This window comes from Seriola dumerili, unplaced genomic scaffold (genome assembly GCF_002260705.1).
Source record: "Seriola dumerili isolate Sdu_G_001 unplaced genomic scaffold, Sdu_1.0 BDQW01000409.1, whole genome shotgun sequence".
Lineage (NCBI taxonomy): Eukaryota > Metazoa > Chordata > Actinopteri > Carangiformes > Carangidae > Seriola > Seriola dumerili.
Genome location: NW_019174664.1, coordinates 2,311,540 through 2,326,957, shown reverse-complemented (window position 1 = coordinate 2,326,957; position 15,418 = coordinate 2,311,540). Strand labels below are relative to the sequence as shown.

General features: G+C 38.8%; 2 protein-coding genes across 3 annotated transcripts in view; both read right to left on the bottom strand.

Moving 5' to 3' along the window:
• Positions 1-308: 308 nt before the first annotated feature.
• On the bottom strand, positions 309-9,606 carry LOC111233554 (T-complex protein 11-like protein 1). The gene is made up of 10 exons (XM_022761393.1): positions 9,519-9,606; positions 8,500-8,590; positions 8,246-8,375; positions 8,022-8,142; positions 6,752-6,972; positions 5,873-6,009; positions 4,747-4,928; positions 3,735-3,916; positions 3,118-3,290; positions 309-2,608 (listed from the first exon to the last, which is right to left on the bottom strand). Exons 2-10 carry the CDS (start codon positions 8,576-8,578, stop codon positions 2,376-2,378), a joined length of 1,458 nt encoding a protein of 485 aa, XP_022617114.1. The 5' UTR covers positions 8,579-8,590; positions 9,519-9,606; the 3' UTR covers positions 309-2,375.
• A 1,445-nt stretch (positions 9,607-11,051) lies between these two features.
• LOC111233574 (polyhomeotic-like protein 2) overlaps positions 11,052-15,418 on the bottom strand; it is a 34,764-nt gene continuing 30,397 nt past the window's right edge. For both annotated transcript variants that reach the window (XM_022761424.1, XM_022761423.1), the window contains exons 12-15: positions 15,044-15,149; positions 14,831-14,945; positions 13,593-13,917; positions 11,052-13,429 (exon numbers count right to left, since the gene is read on the bottom strand). In XM_022761424.1, coding sequence (XP_022617145.1) covers positions 13,275-13,429; positions 13,593-13,917; positions 14,831-14,945; positions 15,044-15,149 — 701 coding nt within the window. In that variant the 3' untranslated portion in view covers positions 11,052-13,274. The remainder of the gene's footprint in view (positions 13,430-13,592; positions 13,918-14,830; positions 14,946-15,043; positions 15,150-15,418) is intronic.

The window sequence follows — 15,418 nt, the reverse complement described above, 5'->3', positions numbered from 1 at the left end:
AGAGCACTGTAGACCATTAATGATATAGACCATTAATGAGCATTTCTATTGATTCAGGTCTATTGGAGATAGTAACTGTGGGGATTATTAAAGGATAAAGAGAAATGTAACAAAATGTAGAGAAAAAAAAAAACTGTACCAGCATACAATGCTTTGCCCATGTTTGTGGACAGAGTATGGTTTGTCAATGAAAATGTGATACTGTTTAAAATTTCAAAGCAATATTATATTAATGAAATTAAATAATACAATGACAAAAGAATCCCTCTCAAGTCTGTTTTCAGCATTGATTTTGTTTAATGGTTGGGTAATAAAAGATAAACAAACATTACACCAGCTGTTTTAAAATTTAAAGTGACAATTATAACAACATGATAATTATTGTAAAATTACATTATCAGTGTTTCCCCTACAATAGAGATTAGTGGGTGGTAAAACTTTTTAAACAATCAGTCCAGGTTTGTGCCTCATGTATTATGTTACATTCAAGTCACAAGAGCTAAGCATCGAATTTTCTGAAGTCGGGTGCCTGGCGATCTTTATCACACTGTTGATGGTATTGCCAGTATCTTCACAATCTCTTCTAACCATCTGGACAAAAAAAACCCAAAAAACATTGTTGCATGATTAAATATAGATTTTCAACCCATTTCCCCAAATTATGGCTCTCCTAAACCAAAGAAAAACAGTAGCAGGACATGTCCTTGCTTGATTTGTACGATGTGTAAAAAAGTCACATCGTTATATATCAGTTTCTGTCAATTGTATTATGTTTTTACACACAATTCTGCAGGTGGTATATCTGTAGAGATATGATACCTGAATTACTAATTGAGTTGAGCGATATGGGGAAACGGGTTAAAATTTTTATTATTTTTTTTTTTAAATGGTGCAGTAGGCTTTTTATTTTTTTTTATTCATTTGGGTTAGAAGAGTCTTTGAAGATCCTGGAAATGTCTTCAAAACAGCAGGAAGTGTTGAAAGACCTTTCAAAAGATCGGCAGTCATTCATCTTTGAGAAAATTCTTAGCTCTGTGAAAGTTGAGGATGATATCATTTAATTGATACAAATTAATACAAGTCCCTTGTGCTAACCATTCTCCAAATTACACAACATTTTAGAAAGTGTTTTGTATTTTGGCTGCTATTCCAGGTATCCACTGGTGTGTATTTATTTCTGTACAATATGAAAATTTGCTAGCTGACTGAAAACTTGCTTGAGGAGCGTTAACTCTTGACCTTTGAATTTCCTTATGTTAAATAATGCATCACAGTGAACGTCCCATCTGCAGAACTGTCAGAGTTCCTGTGTTGTGATGCAGTGCAGACTGTTCATATCAATCTCCCGCACAGCAAATGGATTACAGATTGTTACTTAGTTTAAGTAATACACCAAACAACAGTTGTCTGTGCCTGATTAGTTATTGTAATAAAAAAAATTATTGCTTGTTTAGCTTTGCCCATTCTAAGTGCTTCCAGTGGTGGTTTTCCCAGAGCATTGCTCATCATTTAACGAGGTGAGCGGTGACACCTTAATGTGCAATGTTTGAATGGCTGCCTGAAAAATTGAAAATTTATCAATTTGGAATTTATTTACAAATAAGCATCTGTTTAAACTCCCACCCCTCACTAATACCACCTACTGTGGGGGAAACATTCAGTATATTTTTGGTTTGTGATCAAAGGATTTAAAAGAAGAAAAAATAAACAAAAACAACCATCAACTGAGATCGGAAAAAGTGCATACTGTCTTTGGCAAATTATACATAAACATCTGTTAACATAAAGATAAGAAACAAGCTACATATTACAACTTCAGTGTTATTTACAAACTATTTGCATATTTTCTTTGGTACTTTGTTTTTCCTGAGGGTGTTTATCTTGAGAGTGAACGGTGCGAAACCCAAACAAAGATGTTTTCCAGGCAACAAATCATTTCAGACTCGCAATTAGTTTTGACTAAATCTGCCTGTTGCAGAATTTTCCCATTAACACACAACAAGCTATTTGTTACGCCTGTCTTTCCTTTCACACAAACTGTTTCTTAATGTTTTGTGCTGTTAAAATGCACTCTATTAATAATTCATAACCTTCACAATTCATATAATAATATTAAAAACTTATTTCCTTTTCGAGAGGCTATAAATGTCTCTTGTAAAGCAAAAGAGACAGAAATATCAATCCGCTAACAGAAAGATGCTCTCGGCTCTAATTTAGATGCCTTTTTTGGCAGCTAAGTGTTTTATATTTTGACATCTCACTACTGGGTTTCCCTTTAACATTCTCCCTCACTGTATTTACACTAAAGCTACATGTTCAGTGCCACATGGCAGCTTATGTTAAGGTCACCGGAGGTCATCGGGGTCGCCTTCAGTCTAGCGTGAGTCCTCCCCGGCCTCTGCCTCTCCTGGTGGGAACAGCAGTTTCCTGAGGATGGGAGCATAGAAAGGACCAAAGACCGTTCGGTTGAAGTGGACGATTCGCCCAAAGGCCGTCCCCAGCTCGGCAAGCTCAGCAATCACCAGCCTGAGGGGAACGGGGAGCTCTGGACTCCTTTTAGCGGGGCCGCCCTGCAGCATGGCCTGGAGGAAGCCCTGTACCCTTTCTCCTACGTTTGATCGAGAAGGAAAGAAGTCAGCTTTTTGCTGCAGCACACATACAAGTTTAAAAACATTTATGTGGACAGAGGTGACCCTCACTAAATGAGATTATAATGCATGTTTCTCCTGTCGAGTGAAAATCGTGAAATGAGTGAAGATGCACAGATCAAAATATACAACCTGTCCTGGATCAAAATGTATCAAGTTTTTTTTTTTTTTTTTTAAATCACCCTGAAATGTCTGAATTTTCTGATCCACATCTTAAACAAAAAATGACAACCACCAACCAGAGCTTATCTGAATTCTGTTATACTTTACATTCAAATGGGATCAAACAATAAATACTTGAAAAAAATTAATATGTGAGCGTATAGTATTTTTCCCAGTTGTGCTTTAGAGCACAAACAATTGATTATTTGATTAACAGAAGCTGAATCTATTGCAACTATTTTGAAGTATAAATACTTTAGTGCTTCTGTTAATCATATATCTCGGCCCCTTAGACTCATGTCCTGACCTATGAGTGTGCGGACGGGATTGTTTTGTTTCCACAGGTCACATATTTGTCCCTTCAGCAGGTCCCGGCTCTCCTCAGGCAGCGCTGCTCCTCCCTGGTCACTCAGAGCTTCGTTCACCTGCTGCAGTACCGTCTCCCCGAGCCCCAGCAGCGCCTCCCTCAGGTCAGCTTCCCTGTAGCATCACAAAGCGGCATTAGACAAATTACTAGCAGGTTTCATTAGATGTGTATTATATTAAGTCACAGGGCCATTTATAAGAACTGATAAGCAAATAGTTCTGGGAATCATTGAGTGTGATAAATAAGGGCCATTAACAACATCTAGGTCTCTGGAGAGGTTTAGATGAAATAAAATTACCTTTTAATAAAGGTGATTAAGGGAGAAACAGCCTGTCCTACATTTTATTGCAGCTTGGACCAGCGTGTGAACAGACCTCGGCTATCACATGCTGCTGTTCCACATTTATGCACTAATCATGACGTGAACAGAAAGAATGAGGTTATCTGGATCCGTTCTGACAAGCTAGTTGCCTCCTGTCACCTCCATTGGTTTCCTTCTCAAACAATACCTGTTCCCCTTGACAGCCAGTACATGCATCACCACATCCTCCTCTTACCTGGTGTGACTGCCCTCCAGCAGGGCAGTGACGGACTGCCTGAGTTTACCTACAAACCCCTGCAGGGAGAAAACGGCGCCCCCACACTGAGCGTTGATCAGGAGCAGCACGGATGCCTCCAGCACCAGCACCTGGAGCCGCTGGCCCAGGGCGTCCAGGCGGGCTCGGTCCATCAGCACAGTCTGTGTGTGGAGGTCATGTCAGGGTCACATGTCATATGGTTAATCGCTGGGAATTTTCAGAACAAATATGAGCCTCTCCAAAGAAAACCAACAGCTGTATCCAACAGACGACAATCTGGGATAATCTACACCAGTAATTCCCAACTGTGGGGTAGTTGTACAGTTGGCAGGAAATATGTGGAAAGACTGTAGACAGTTCAAATAATAAGGGAAAAATTATGTAGAAAAAAATCCATATATTGAGTCAACTGTAACACTGAACACATGTTGCGAGGGAGTTTGTGAAAGCTATTTCGCCAAAAGTGATGGATGAAAGGTCTAAGCACTTTTTAAAAATTTTTTTTATTAGATTTTTAGTTTAAAGAAATGGATAAAAAAAAAAAGTAAAAGTGAAAGTGTTAGCTAAAAGTAGCCCAGTGGATAAATAGTTGAACCATTAAATAACGGGTACACACTTGACCAAACCAACTTCAACATTTACAGTTCAATGAGAGAACGCTATTGTAAGCAAACAATATCTGTTTTGATATAATTAATTTTGGCAAATTAGAGCCAGTTTAAAATTAGTTCAAATGAATTTGAAGCACAAGGGCTGATGTTGATGAGGGGGTATTTGATTTCATCTGATTGGCCCGTGTGGGTGCCTGTGACAAAAAAGGTTGAGAAACCACTGCTACATCAGTACATGAGCACTAATGTGTTGTCACATGCTGTAATATGCAGCAGGGTGAGGAGGAGTGCGTAGGGAGCCTGAATATTCCCTGATAATCAATAAAATATCACTCAAGTGAAAGGCGTAGTGTGATGTAATTTTGCAGGCTGCAGCTGACCTCGGGATATTTCTGGTCCTGCGGTTCCCAGTGTAGCAGACGCATGTAGGCCCGGTTGAGGACAGCGGTGGCGCTGACGGGACCTCGGCTGTCAGGACCGGGAGAATCAGACCGAGCTCTGATGGCCGACGCCTCTTCTAACGCTGCTGTCTGAAGCCAAGCGGTGGTATTATCCAGAGAAGCTGAAGAAAAATGAAAAATTACAGAGACATAAACTATATATGAATAAAAACTATGATACTCAAGATTGAAACTGCAATGTCATTGAATTACCGCAGATCCCCAGGGTGACGATGTAGTAGTCATGTTTTCCTCAACAGAAAATAGTGAATAGTGGCTTCAAGTGTCTATTAATCAGTTAAATTGTGTATAATTTGTGATTGACTCTAACTGCAGCACATAATGTTCTCATTTCCTTACAGCTACAAAGATTAAATTATAGCTGTTAGTAAAGGAAATCATAGAATAGTACTGTACTTTACAGCTGAATTGATTAGTTTATTAATCAATTAGTTGAACTAAAGAAAAAATTATGTATTTTTTTTTCTCTGGTTTCAGCTTCTCAAATGTAAATATTTGCTGTTGGTTGCACAAAATTTGCAGTTTGACGACATCACCTCAGGCTCTGGGAACATTTTTCATTACTTTCTGACATTTTATAGAACAAACGAGTAATCAAGCACCAACAAAAATATTTTATAATTAAAATAATTGTTCCATGCAGCAGTATTCAGCCAAATTAATTAATTTGTTAACAAAATGTATTTTGGAGGACAGAATCAGGAATACATGATTAACAGACATTTTCATGAAGGAACCCCAGCTAGCATGACTATGTCAGCATCGAGGGCCTTGTCACATAGCTAATGACAGCTCTACTTCCACAGAATAATATCTGAGTTCATCACTGACTGGCTGTGCAGCTCCTCACCCGTTCTATGAGAAGCTGATCAATGGTAGGACGGTGCTTTAGATCAAGGAGGGTCAAATTTTGTTTAATTGAAAAGTGAAACAACCAATGACCATAAATCTGACACTCACAGAGTCACCTTTACTATCTATCAGTCATACTGCAGCAGCCAGGTTAGAGATTTAAACACACTGGAGTGACGTCCCTCACACTCACCCGGCTGCTTGTCCAGAATCTGCTGGAATTTGGCCCTCTCGTACTGCACGGCCTGCTGCAGGAGGTGAGGCCTCAAACTCTGGATGGTGAAGTTTACCATGTCGGTCTTCATCAGCCCCAAGACACGGAAGATCTCCCTGAGGGAAGAGCGAGGTGTCATCTTTAGGTGAAACTTATTGGGATGCTTTATCTAAAAACAACTGTAACCAAACAAGCAAACTTTATAATATACTTGTTGAAACAGAGAGAGTGCAGAAGAAGGGATAGATGGAGGGCAATCGACAGAGAAGATAATATGTGAGCACAGAGAAATAAGTGTATAATCGACAAAGTAAATGTTAGAAAAATCAAGAAAAAGCCAAATAACAAAATTGTGAATGATTTTTTTAAAGAATAAATCCCTTTATATGAGTTTTTGTGGGAGGCTGTTCAAGTAAAAGAGCAACAAATGCAAAAGCTTGACAACATTTAGTTTTCAGTGGACGTAACTCGAAGTATAAAGTAGATGCACAACTAGACATGCTCTCTATTCTGCCTGAGGTAGAGCATATACTTGAAATTTCTCAAACTCTCCATCACATTAACAGGTAGACTAACAAAAAATGTATTTAATCCAAAGCATATTTACAAATAATTACATTAAACCACACTTGCAAGTTTAAAACTCTGTTCAGCAAGTGTATAAATATATTACAACAATGTTGTTTATTATTGACACTTGCAGAAATTCATTTGGCTGCAGACTCTGGGCTCGTTTAAAATGCAGCAAACAAGGATTATTACATGACAGAAGTCTGATAAGGGTCAAAAACCTGGGTTTCTTGATTCCATGTCAGGCATCAGCTTATTCGGTAAAGGTGGTATTATCCTTCTACTCACCTCAGGAGCTTCACAGGGTCCTTGAGATCTCTCAGTGCTCTGACCTCTGGGTCACGCACCGGTGCACACAGAGACGCCATGGTGTTGATGATGTACCCTGCCAGCCTGTGAAGGTCCAGAGCTCCATGATCGACCTCCTGCCGGATCAGCTCCATGTCCAGGACCTCATCCAGCTGAGATCTCAGTCTGACGTGACCGGGCAGCAGCAGGGACTGAAGCATCTGATGGGAAACATGAATGCTGCATTGAGTGAAGTTTACATCTAGAAAAGTTCTGTTTATCCTTCAAGGTTTATGTGTTCATGTGAGCTTGTGTCCCCTGATTATTGCAAGGTCTATTCTTTTCCTCCACACATACATACAGTATAAAGCGGTTCAGTCTAATAATCTAATCCTTATTAATAGGTGCACCTGCATATTTAAAAGATTTTATGGCGGCATTTTCACTGCAGGTGTCAAAATAAAACTGGCCACATGTCACTGCTTCATCTCCATTTACTCTTCTGTCACTAGACTTAATGGGTGAAATGGACCAGCTGTCACCTAGCTTTATATATTTTGTGAACTGCCTTAATAATAATAAGCAAAAAGTCCTAGTATTTTATCTGAACTGTTCAAATGTACAACCACTGGTCGTGCACAAATTAATTCTGAGATTGGTTGTTATTGGTGATGAATGAAATTGTCAGTAAACTAATAAATAATACTTAATACTAATATAACTAAATAATTAGTTTACTGACAATTTTGAGGAAGACTTAAGTAAAAACCAAAAAGGTACAGCACAGTAATGTCAAAGATATTCATGTTATGATAGCTTGATTACAATTCTTAATTATCAGATTTAAAGGCTCTTATTAAATGTTTTTATTTCTGTCTCTGATATAGGCTGATTTTTTTTTTCAATCTCAAGGCATTCTTTTAATCAATAATAAAATTAAATTTGTGTATTCTTTCATGTTTATCAGTACGACAGCTTAATCAGTAATGAAAATATTCAGTTGTTTCAATACTACGTTTTATCATTACCAGCTTTATTTTTATTTTGTATCTATTTTCACTATGAATAACTCTAATGTAGACTTTTCCCCCTGTTCAATGAATAAATATATGAATTAATTCAACTTTTTGCTGAAACTGACACCTGCCCATTAGTTGATGGGCTTTGTAACCATTATGGCTAACAATAATAATGATGATAAGAAATATTTGATGGAACTGAATTCAGTGCTTTTTGAAGACTTTGGTGACTTGCAGATATCCTGACTTACAGTCTTGACCTCCTGCAGCAGAATGACAGCATGATCGTAGTTTGGAGGATCGCTGTTCAGCTGCTCCTGAAGACTGTCCCAAAATGCCCGGTGAACAATCTCCGTCACTCTGCCTTCCAGGCTGCAGAGAGAAAGATGGTTGAAAAACAACTTAAAAAGAGACTAAACTCTCAATTAATTTTTGGAAACAGGAATAACCAACTTCACTTCAGAGCTTTTCTTGCCTGTCTGTAGGAGGACTCTTCGGTTTGAAGCAGAAGTCTGTGTTCACCACTATCTCATGTGCGAGGCTCAAGTTGGAAACACAATTTTCCAGCTCCATCAGACTGGATAATGAGGCAGTGGGTGGGCTCCCTGACACCACAGACAGGACACACACACCCACAGATAATTAAAACTGCCATGGTGGTAATAATTCAATTACTAATGGTCCCTGAACGTGCCTGAAAACAATAACTGCTATAATAAAGCTCCTTACCTGTAGGAGAGTCAAGCTTTTCCAGACAGGGAAGGTCAGTGGGGGAATCATCAGCCGCTTTGTCTCCTTCATTAGGCATTTCGGCAACAGTCTAAACATTTAAATTGCGCTGTAACTAATCAACTCAACACACCTTGGTTGATTAATCAATTAGTCAACTGACAGAAAATCAGTTGTCACTTCAATAATCCATTAATCATTTTACTCATTTTTCAAACACAGATGCAGAGTACTTGATGGTTTCATCCTCTCAAAAGTGATCATTTACCGCTTTTCCTTGTTTACAATTACTAGTAATTTGAAGTGTTGACTGTTGGACAGAACAAGACATTTGGTGGTGTCACTTTGCTCTGGATAAGTGCAGCGTGCTTTGGGTTGATGTACTGATCAAGAATATACACCAGACCTTAATTCATAATGAAAAAAAAAAATATTATATATATATATATATATATATTATATATATATAATATATATATATATATATAACAGAAAAATAATCAGCAACCATTTTGATAATCAATCAAAAGTCATTTTTCAAGATAAAATGCCAATACACTGTGGTGCCAGAGTATTATTTGTGAGAATTTTATGCTTTTCTCTATTTTATATCATAGTAAAGTGCATATATTTGGGTTTTCGACCGTTGGTAGAACAAAAAAAGAAAAACATTTGAATGTTTCCTGAGTATCGTGATCATGCATTTCGCACTTGACATTTTGAGACTAAACGATTAATCGATATATTTCTTTCAATAATGAAAATCCATTGCATCTATTTACTAATAAAATGTAGTTAGGAAACACTTTCATTTGTGGGACTTATGAGTTACAGTGTGATAATGCTACTTGAACTTAAATGAAGGATCTGAATATTTCCTCCACCACTGGTCTGTCATATAATTAACCGCATTTTAATGAAAAATATGTCATATGATTAAAAAACACAAAATACAGTAGTTACGAAGAAGCGTAAAAGTGCACTGTAGTGAAAATATGACATTTTAGAGCCCAACTTACCCGGTGTTGTTATTTCGGTTAATCTACTAGTGGATTAAAAATTAAACGATACGGACTAAAATGTTACATTCAACGTAAGATACAATGCAACATCCTACAGTTTAAAATCCACGTACAGCAACACCACCAACGGTCAAGTTTAAACACGGGCTATACCATTCTCGACGAATTTACGGGGGAGTCTAAAAATTACAGACTTTGTTGACGTTTCTACACATGATTTAAGCCCGTTTTCGCGACAAGTTCGTCATATCATTTGTGGGTATAAAAACACTAGACGTCTGACTTTTGTACATTTACACGTAAATCGATGAAAAGGGCGCTAGTTTCTCGTGGTTCCGTCTGTTCTTGAATCAAAACAGTGGGCGTGTTTGTACCGCATGTTTCTGCTGATCTCCGCCCCTCCGACCGTAATAACAAAACTTACCATACCTGTACCCCGTTTATTCCCCCCAAAAAATCCTCCATTGTGTTTAACGGGAAACAAAAGGGAAAACGGTCGGTGTATTTGTTTAAATGGTCCTTTGTACGAGACAGCCGACAATTATGTGTGAACTGGAAGTATCCTGTTTTCTACAAACTAGGAATTTCTAATACCAACGAGAACCAACAGAGGGTGAAAATAAGTGAACACAATGAGTAAATCACCCCAGAGCACAACTACTACTGATTATGTGTTTTTGCATGGTGTGTACCTCTAAAATAACTGCTTAAAATGCATATTCAAGTAGTTTAATAGGTTACTTCACTTGCTTATTCTCTTTTTATTCTCTAAAAACAAGACAGTTTTGAAGACATCCCTTCCTTTAGGAAATATTGTGGTAAAAATTGTCAGATGATTTGTATTCACAATTTTAAAAACTGATTCATTAATTTAAATTTTATTTTTGGTCTGAATAAAATATTTTTACAACAAACATTACAAAATTTACGTTTGTACAATTTGTTTGAATATTTATGGATTTTTTTTTTTATTAAGTTTTTAGTCAGATATTTACTATACTCCCATTTCATATATCCGTCTTGAAATGTTATTGTACCTTTAGTTAAGCTTTTTTTTTTTAAGTTTTGTACTTTGTTTTGATGCCGTGACACTTTAATCTCACTGTGAAGGATCCATAAAGTTCAGCTCATTTGGATATTTTTAGTGTTGAAACGACAAAACCGTTGGCATTTTTTGCTTGATCAGTGACGGAAACAATCAAATATTTGATGGCTCTTGATTTTCAAATCTGACAATTTGCAAAAAGATTATCCTTTCAATCTTATAACACTGTCAACTTATTATCTTTGTGGTTTTGTAGTGTTGTTACCAACAAATGTGGAACTAATAATGTCTTCCAAAAGGCACTGAGATATAACAAATACAGAAGGTGAATGGTGGATATAAAAAGTAACACCAAAGCTCCAAAATAAACTTCCTTCAGAATATCACCACTGCAATCTCAATAAATCATCAATGGAGGAGAGGATACAGGTACCTCCTAGCTTTGTTAATCCGTACATGAACATAATATGTAAGACTGTCCCAAAAACACTTAAAAATATTTTTTACTCGCAGACACACTCAAAAAATGTCCCAAGACAGAACTGTACTGCAAATTATGTATAATTGCAAAATGTTGTGTAACAAACTGTTTTGATAAATACAAGCATTTAACAAAGCATCATCTAAAAAAGTTGACCTTCCATCACAGCCACAAAACACAAATAGATATGATCATATTTTCATTAGAAAAGAAACCTTAAAAAACAACTCTCAGGCCATGATATTTATATATTTGCATATTTCAAAATATTGAACACCATTAAATTTCTGTTTTAAAATAACAGGGATAACTTAAAAAAAAAAAAGACAGTTTCACACTTAGTTACAGTCAGTCTCTTTCCTCACTTGAGCTGCTATGTACAAATAAACTTGTTTGAATTACTGCACAAATGCCATTCTCACTTTAGGTGTCTCATAAGATTAAAGCAAATGAAAAAGAAAATAAGTGCCAAAAGCAGGGCTGTGCAGAGCGCAGCATACCTGAATTGCTCCTTGGATAATTTAGCGTCCTATGAAACTGAGACAAGACATCGATGTCACATTTTCGTAAATCATTTTGAAAAAGCGGCAAAAGAGAAAAAAATCATTTGCAAGCAGTTTAAATCTACAGGAGAAAACTGGCGAGTTCCTCATGAAAGGAAAATCAATGTCACAAAAGAAGCTGCTTAGACGGTTTCTCTGCATTCAAGCTTTGTATTCAAGAGTGGTGAGAGTCTTATTGTGAGAAAAGGCAAAGGAGCATCTACTGAATAAAAATGAGCAAATTAATGAATGCAATCTTCTGTTCCCAGCAACACACAGAGTAATTTCTCTCTCATTCACACGCTAACGAAACGGTACAAATGACATATCTAATAATATAATAATAAATTCAGACTTCACTCGTGTGTCTTAATGCCTCAGTTTAGCAACGACTGTTTTGCAGCATGAGCCAACCTCGACACAACTGAACAGGTAGTACACTTTGGCACAGCCCTTTCTTTCAGCCTTATGTTCTCCACTGAACTGAACTGCCACATTTACACCTGCTTTTATCATGGAATCTGTGTTTACATGTCTTATCTGGTTAATGACATTTGATAAAGGCCTCTAGGCGCTGCCTGCAACCACACCTTGTGTTAATATGTGCTCTTATCTTAATTCTGCCTGCATCATGATCAGATCTTACAATTCAAAATGGGTATACAGCAAGGCACGTGAGAGCAATGCTGTTGTTCCATCGTTCTACTTACTTTTCCTTTCCAGAGGAAGGGGTCGTGTGTAGCTTTGTGACGGGCAACTTGAGATAGCAAGAAGAAACTTAGTTAGGTGATCTTTCACCTTGCTTTTTCTCTGCCAACCAGGGCACCTTGGCGGCCTCTGGGTTAAGGTGCTGACCATAAACCTGAGCCTCCTTTGTTGAATGTTGTCCCTTTTCTCTCTTCCCCCCTCATTTCCAGTCCCATCTCTCTCTCTCACACTGGTTGGCATTTACTCCTGGCTGAGATCTGATCACAATGTGAGCCAGACCACCTCAAAATCTAGTCTGGTGGAACTGATAGCAGTGTGATTGCAATGTGTTCTGCAACCATTTGCACCTGCATTAATACGTTTCTTATCGAGATCAGATATCCGGATACAAAAATTGGCCGTTCTGCCACATCAGTCAAAGATATTCCCTCATTTAATGCGAGAATCCACACTTTGGAATTTGGCACAGCTCTCACTCTGTCTCCTGATTTCATTTCAGTCCACTGCCTACATTGTTTCTAACTAGTAAAAAACTGCTTAACTCCCATGAGTGCATGTGAACACAGACAGCTTCTATATCACACTGCAGGTCTGTGTGATTCAAGTGCTCATGCCACCACTAGTAAAACCAGCTTCAGTCCCAAGAGCCAAAGTTAAAAAAAGAAAAATCACATGGTTATTGAGCTGATGCAGTTGAATATGAGCAGTCTGTGGGGTCAAGTCCAGCTACAGTGACATTCTGTATCAAAGGAACCAGTCCAGTGGAGAGAAGGCAAGGTCACAGTACAGTCAGTGCTCTATGCCGTCAGTGCTACAATGATGCATCCTTTGCCCTGTGCTAAGGTTTTACACACTGCTCTTCTCTCTCTCTCTCTCTCTCTGTCTCACACTCTCTCTCTCTGTCTCACACTCTCTCTCTCTCACACTCACACACAAATACAGATGCACTCAGATCAATGCACGTACACACTTTCCTGCTATGAGTCTTTAAGCATGTTGATGCGTGCAAAGATCTTAAGTGCAGGCCCCAGTTTAATGTTCATGGTGCTCATGAGGTGGTCCTCTTTTAACAGGAGCAAGGCCTGTCCATCAATCTCCTGAGACCGAAACTCGTCTGCTATCTCCTGACAACCTGCACGAACAGCGGAGACAGAAGTACAGGCTGCAGTTAATCATAGTAAAACTGGATTAATAAGCAAAACAGAGCTGTAAAACTGGCCGGTTCAGTGTGGAAAGCTTTATGAGTGTGTTTCTGAATAAACGGGGGTGGTGGTGCTGCTGTTTACTCCACTGACCTGGCAGAGAACGGATGAACTCATAAACTTCTTCCACGTTCCACTTGGCAGGGTCGTTGGGTAAAAAGCGGTGACAGAGTGAAGGTGCATCTCTCCCAGCGCAGCCCTCTTGGTCCGAGGCCCTGCTTGGCTGCCTGTGGACAGGGACCTGAGCTGGGGCCGGAGCAGGAGCCAGGGGTCCTGAACTGGCTGCTGACAGGGGAGACGGCGGCTCTTCGTAGCTGGACATGTCCGAACACGGGCTGGACTCTTCCTGACTGGGCTGTGAGGGATGTGGTGAGGATACAGAGCCACCCTGAGTCTGCTGTGGTGAGGGGGACAGCTTCTGAAAAGGGAAACATTCAGGTATGACGTCAAGGCTCGGCATTTGAGAAATGAATGGCTCATCAGTAAAACACTACTGGGGCATTGTGTTAGTCACAACAAAGATTACAGGGGTAACACGTGAGATTTATACTGTAAAATAGCTTCAAACGATTGTAATGTACCCACAGGGAGTTGATAGAGGTGTTGGGTCGATACCAAAGCCTCAGTAATTACTTTGTCAGGTGCTGAACACTCTAGATTATAAAACTCACTTATTGGTCCAAACATGAGACAAAAGCACCCCCCAATGGAGATTCCAGACCCAACTCTCAAAAACATATTGGCTTTAAAACATTGAAAGATTGTTCCTGAGACAAAATGAATCAGTATTAAATACTATGCTATATTAAATCACTGCTTAAGATTTATTCTTTTATTATTTTAACTAATTAATGTAACTTTGTTGTGTCGTTACAGGCTTCAGGCTAGGGGACGAGCTGCTGGAAGCATGTAGAAGTCCTGTGTCAAAGTTTATTGGATGCGTGGCAAAAATAACAAATCCAATTGCTGTGGATGTTTACGTGACATGTGCAGAAGGCAGAAAATCTCTACTAATTATTTCCCATTTTTGCTGGTCACCAATAAAGGCTGACAAGGATCATAGAGCCCGTAATGACCCTTTAAAGACAGAGGGAGATAATTAGGCACTGACACAAATGATGCTTAAATTCATTAAAAAGCATGAGGCGTGCAAAGTGCAGGGTATAAAATGTGCAGTGGAAGCAGAATGTGATGGGTGTTGAGGAAGTTTTCCAGCAGTGAAGGTGTGTGTGTGTGTGTGTGTGTGTGTGTGTGTGTGTGTGTGTGTGTGTGTGTGTGTGTGTGTGTGTGTGTGTGTGTGTGAGTGTATGTGTGTATGTGTGCGTCTGTACCTGCTTCTTAGCCTCTATACTGGAGCGACCCTGAGATCTTCTTCGCCAGCGATTTGTTGGTTTACTCCTCTCTGGACGGAAAAGGCCTATCCGCTTAGTACAGCCCACATTGTACCTGTTCACAAAGGTCCATTATCAGGGATTTTATTCACAGGAGGAGCAAAAAAGTGTTAAAATGAAAAATATAAAACCAAAAGGTTTTATAGGACTTGCCTTTTTGCACAAACCACGGAGCAGAATCTTTTAGAGCCCTTGAAGGTGTAGGCAAAGTCGACCCAGCCGCAGTATTCACATGTCAGCTTCGGTTCTGGTTCTTTTTCTGTGGAAGGAGAAACAGTAGAACCGTGAGACACACACTAAACATTCACGTCAAATTCTGCTCTCCATCATGGGGAGTTTAATTACACAATATTCAAGTGACATTTCTACATCTGCTCCAGATATCAGGGAGATGGTTGAGGCCCAGTGTGTAGGGGTAATTCATATCTTTATGTACTCGACTGCTTTCTGTGTTACAGAGGCACATTCATTAAGCAGCCAAATACAAACAAGGATACACTCATCAACCTTCAAGTTTTTGAATGTATC

Excerpts from the sequence above, each read along its gene's own strand:
- LOC111233554 (XM_022761393.1), bottom strand. The coding sequence starts at position 8,578 with ATGCCTAATGAAGGAGACAAAGCGGCTGATGATTCCCCCACTGACCTT. Across the intron at positions 6,973-8,021 it reads TGCTGCAGGAGGTCAAGACT|ATGCTTCAGTCCCTGCTGCT; the intron begins GTAAGTCAGGAT and ends GTTTCCCATCAG. Across the intron at positions 6,010-6,751 it reads GACCCTGTGAAGCTCCTGAG|GGAGATCTTCCGTGTCTTGG; the intron begins GTGAGTAGAAGG and ends CTCTTCCCTCAG.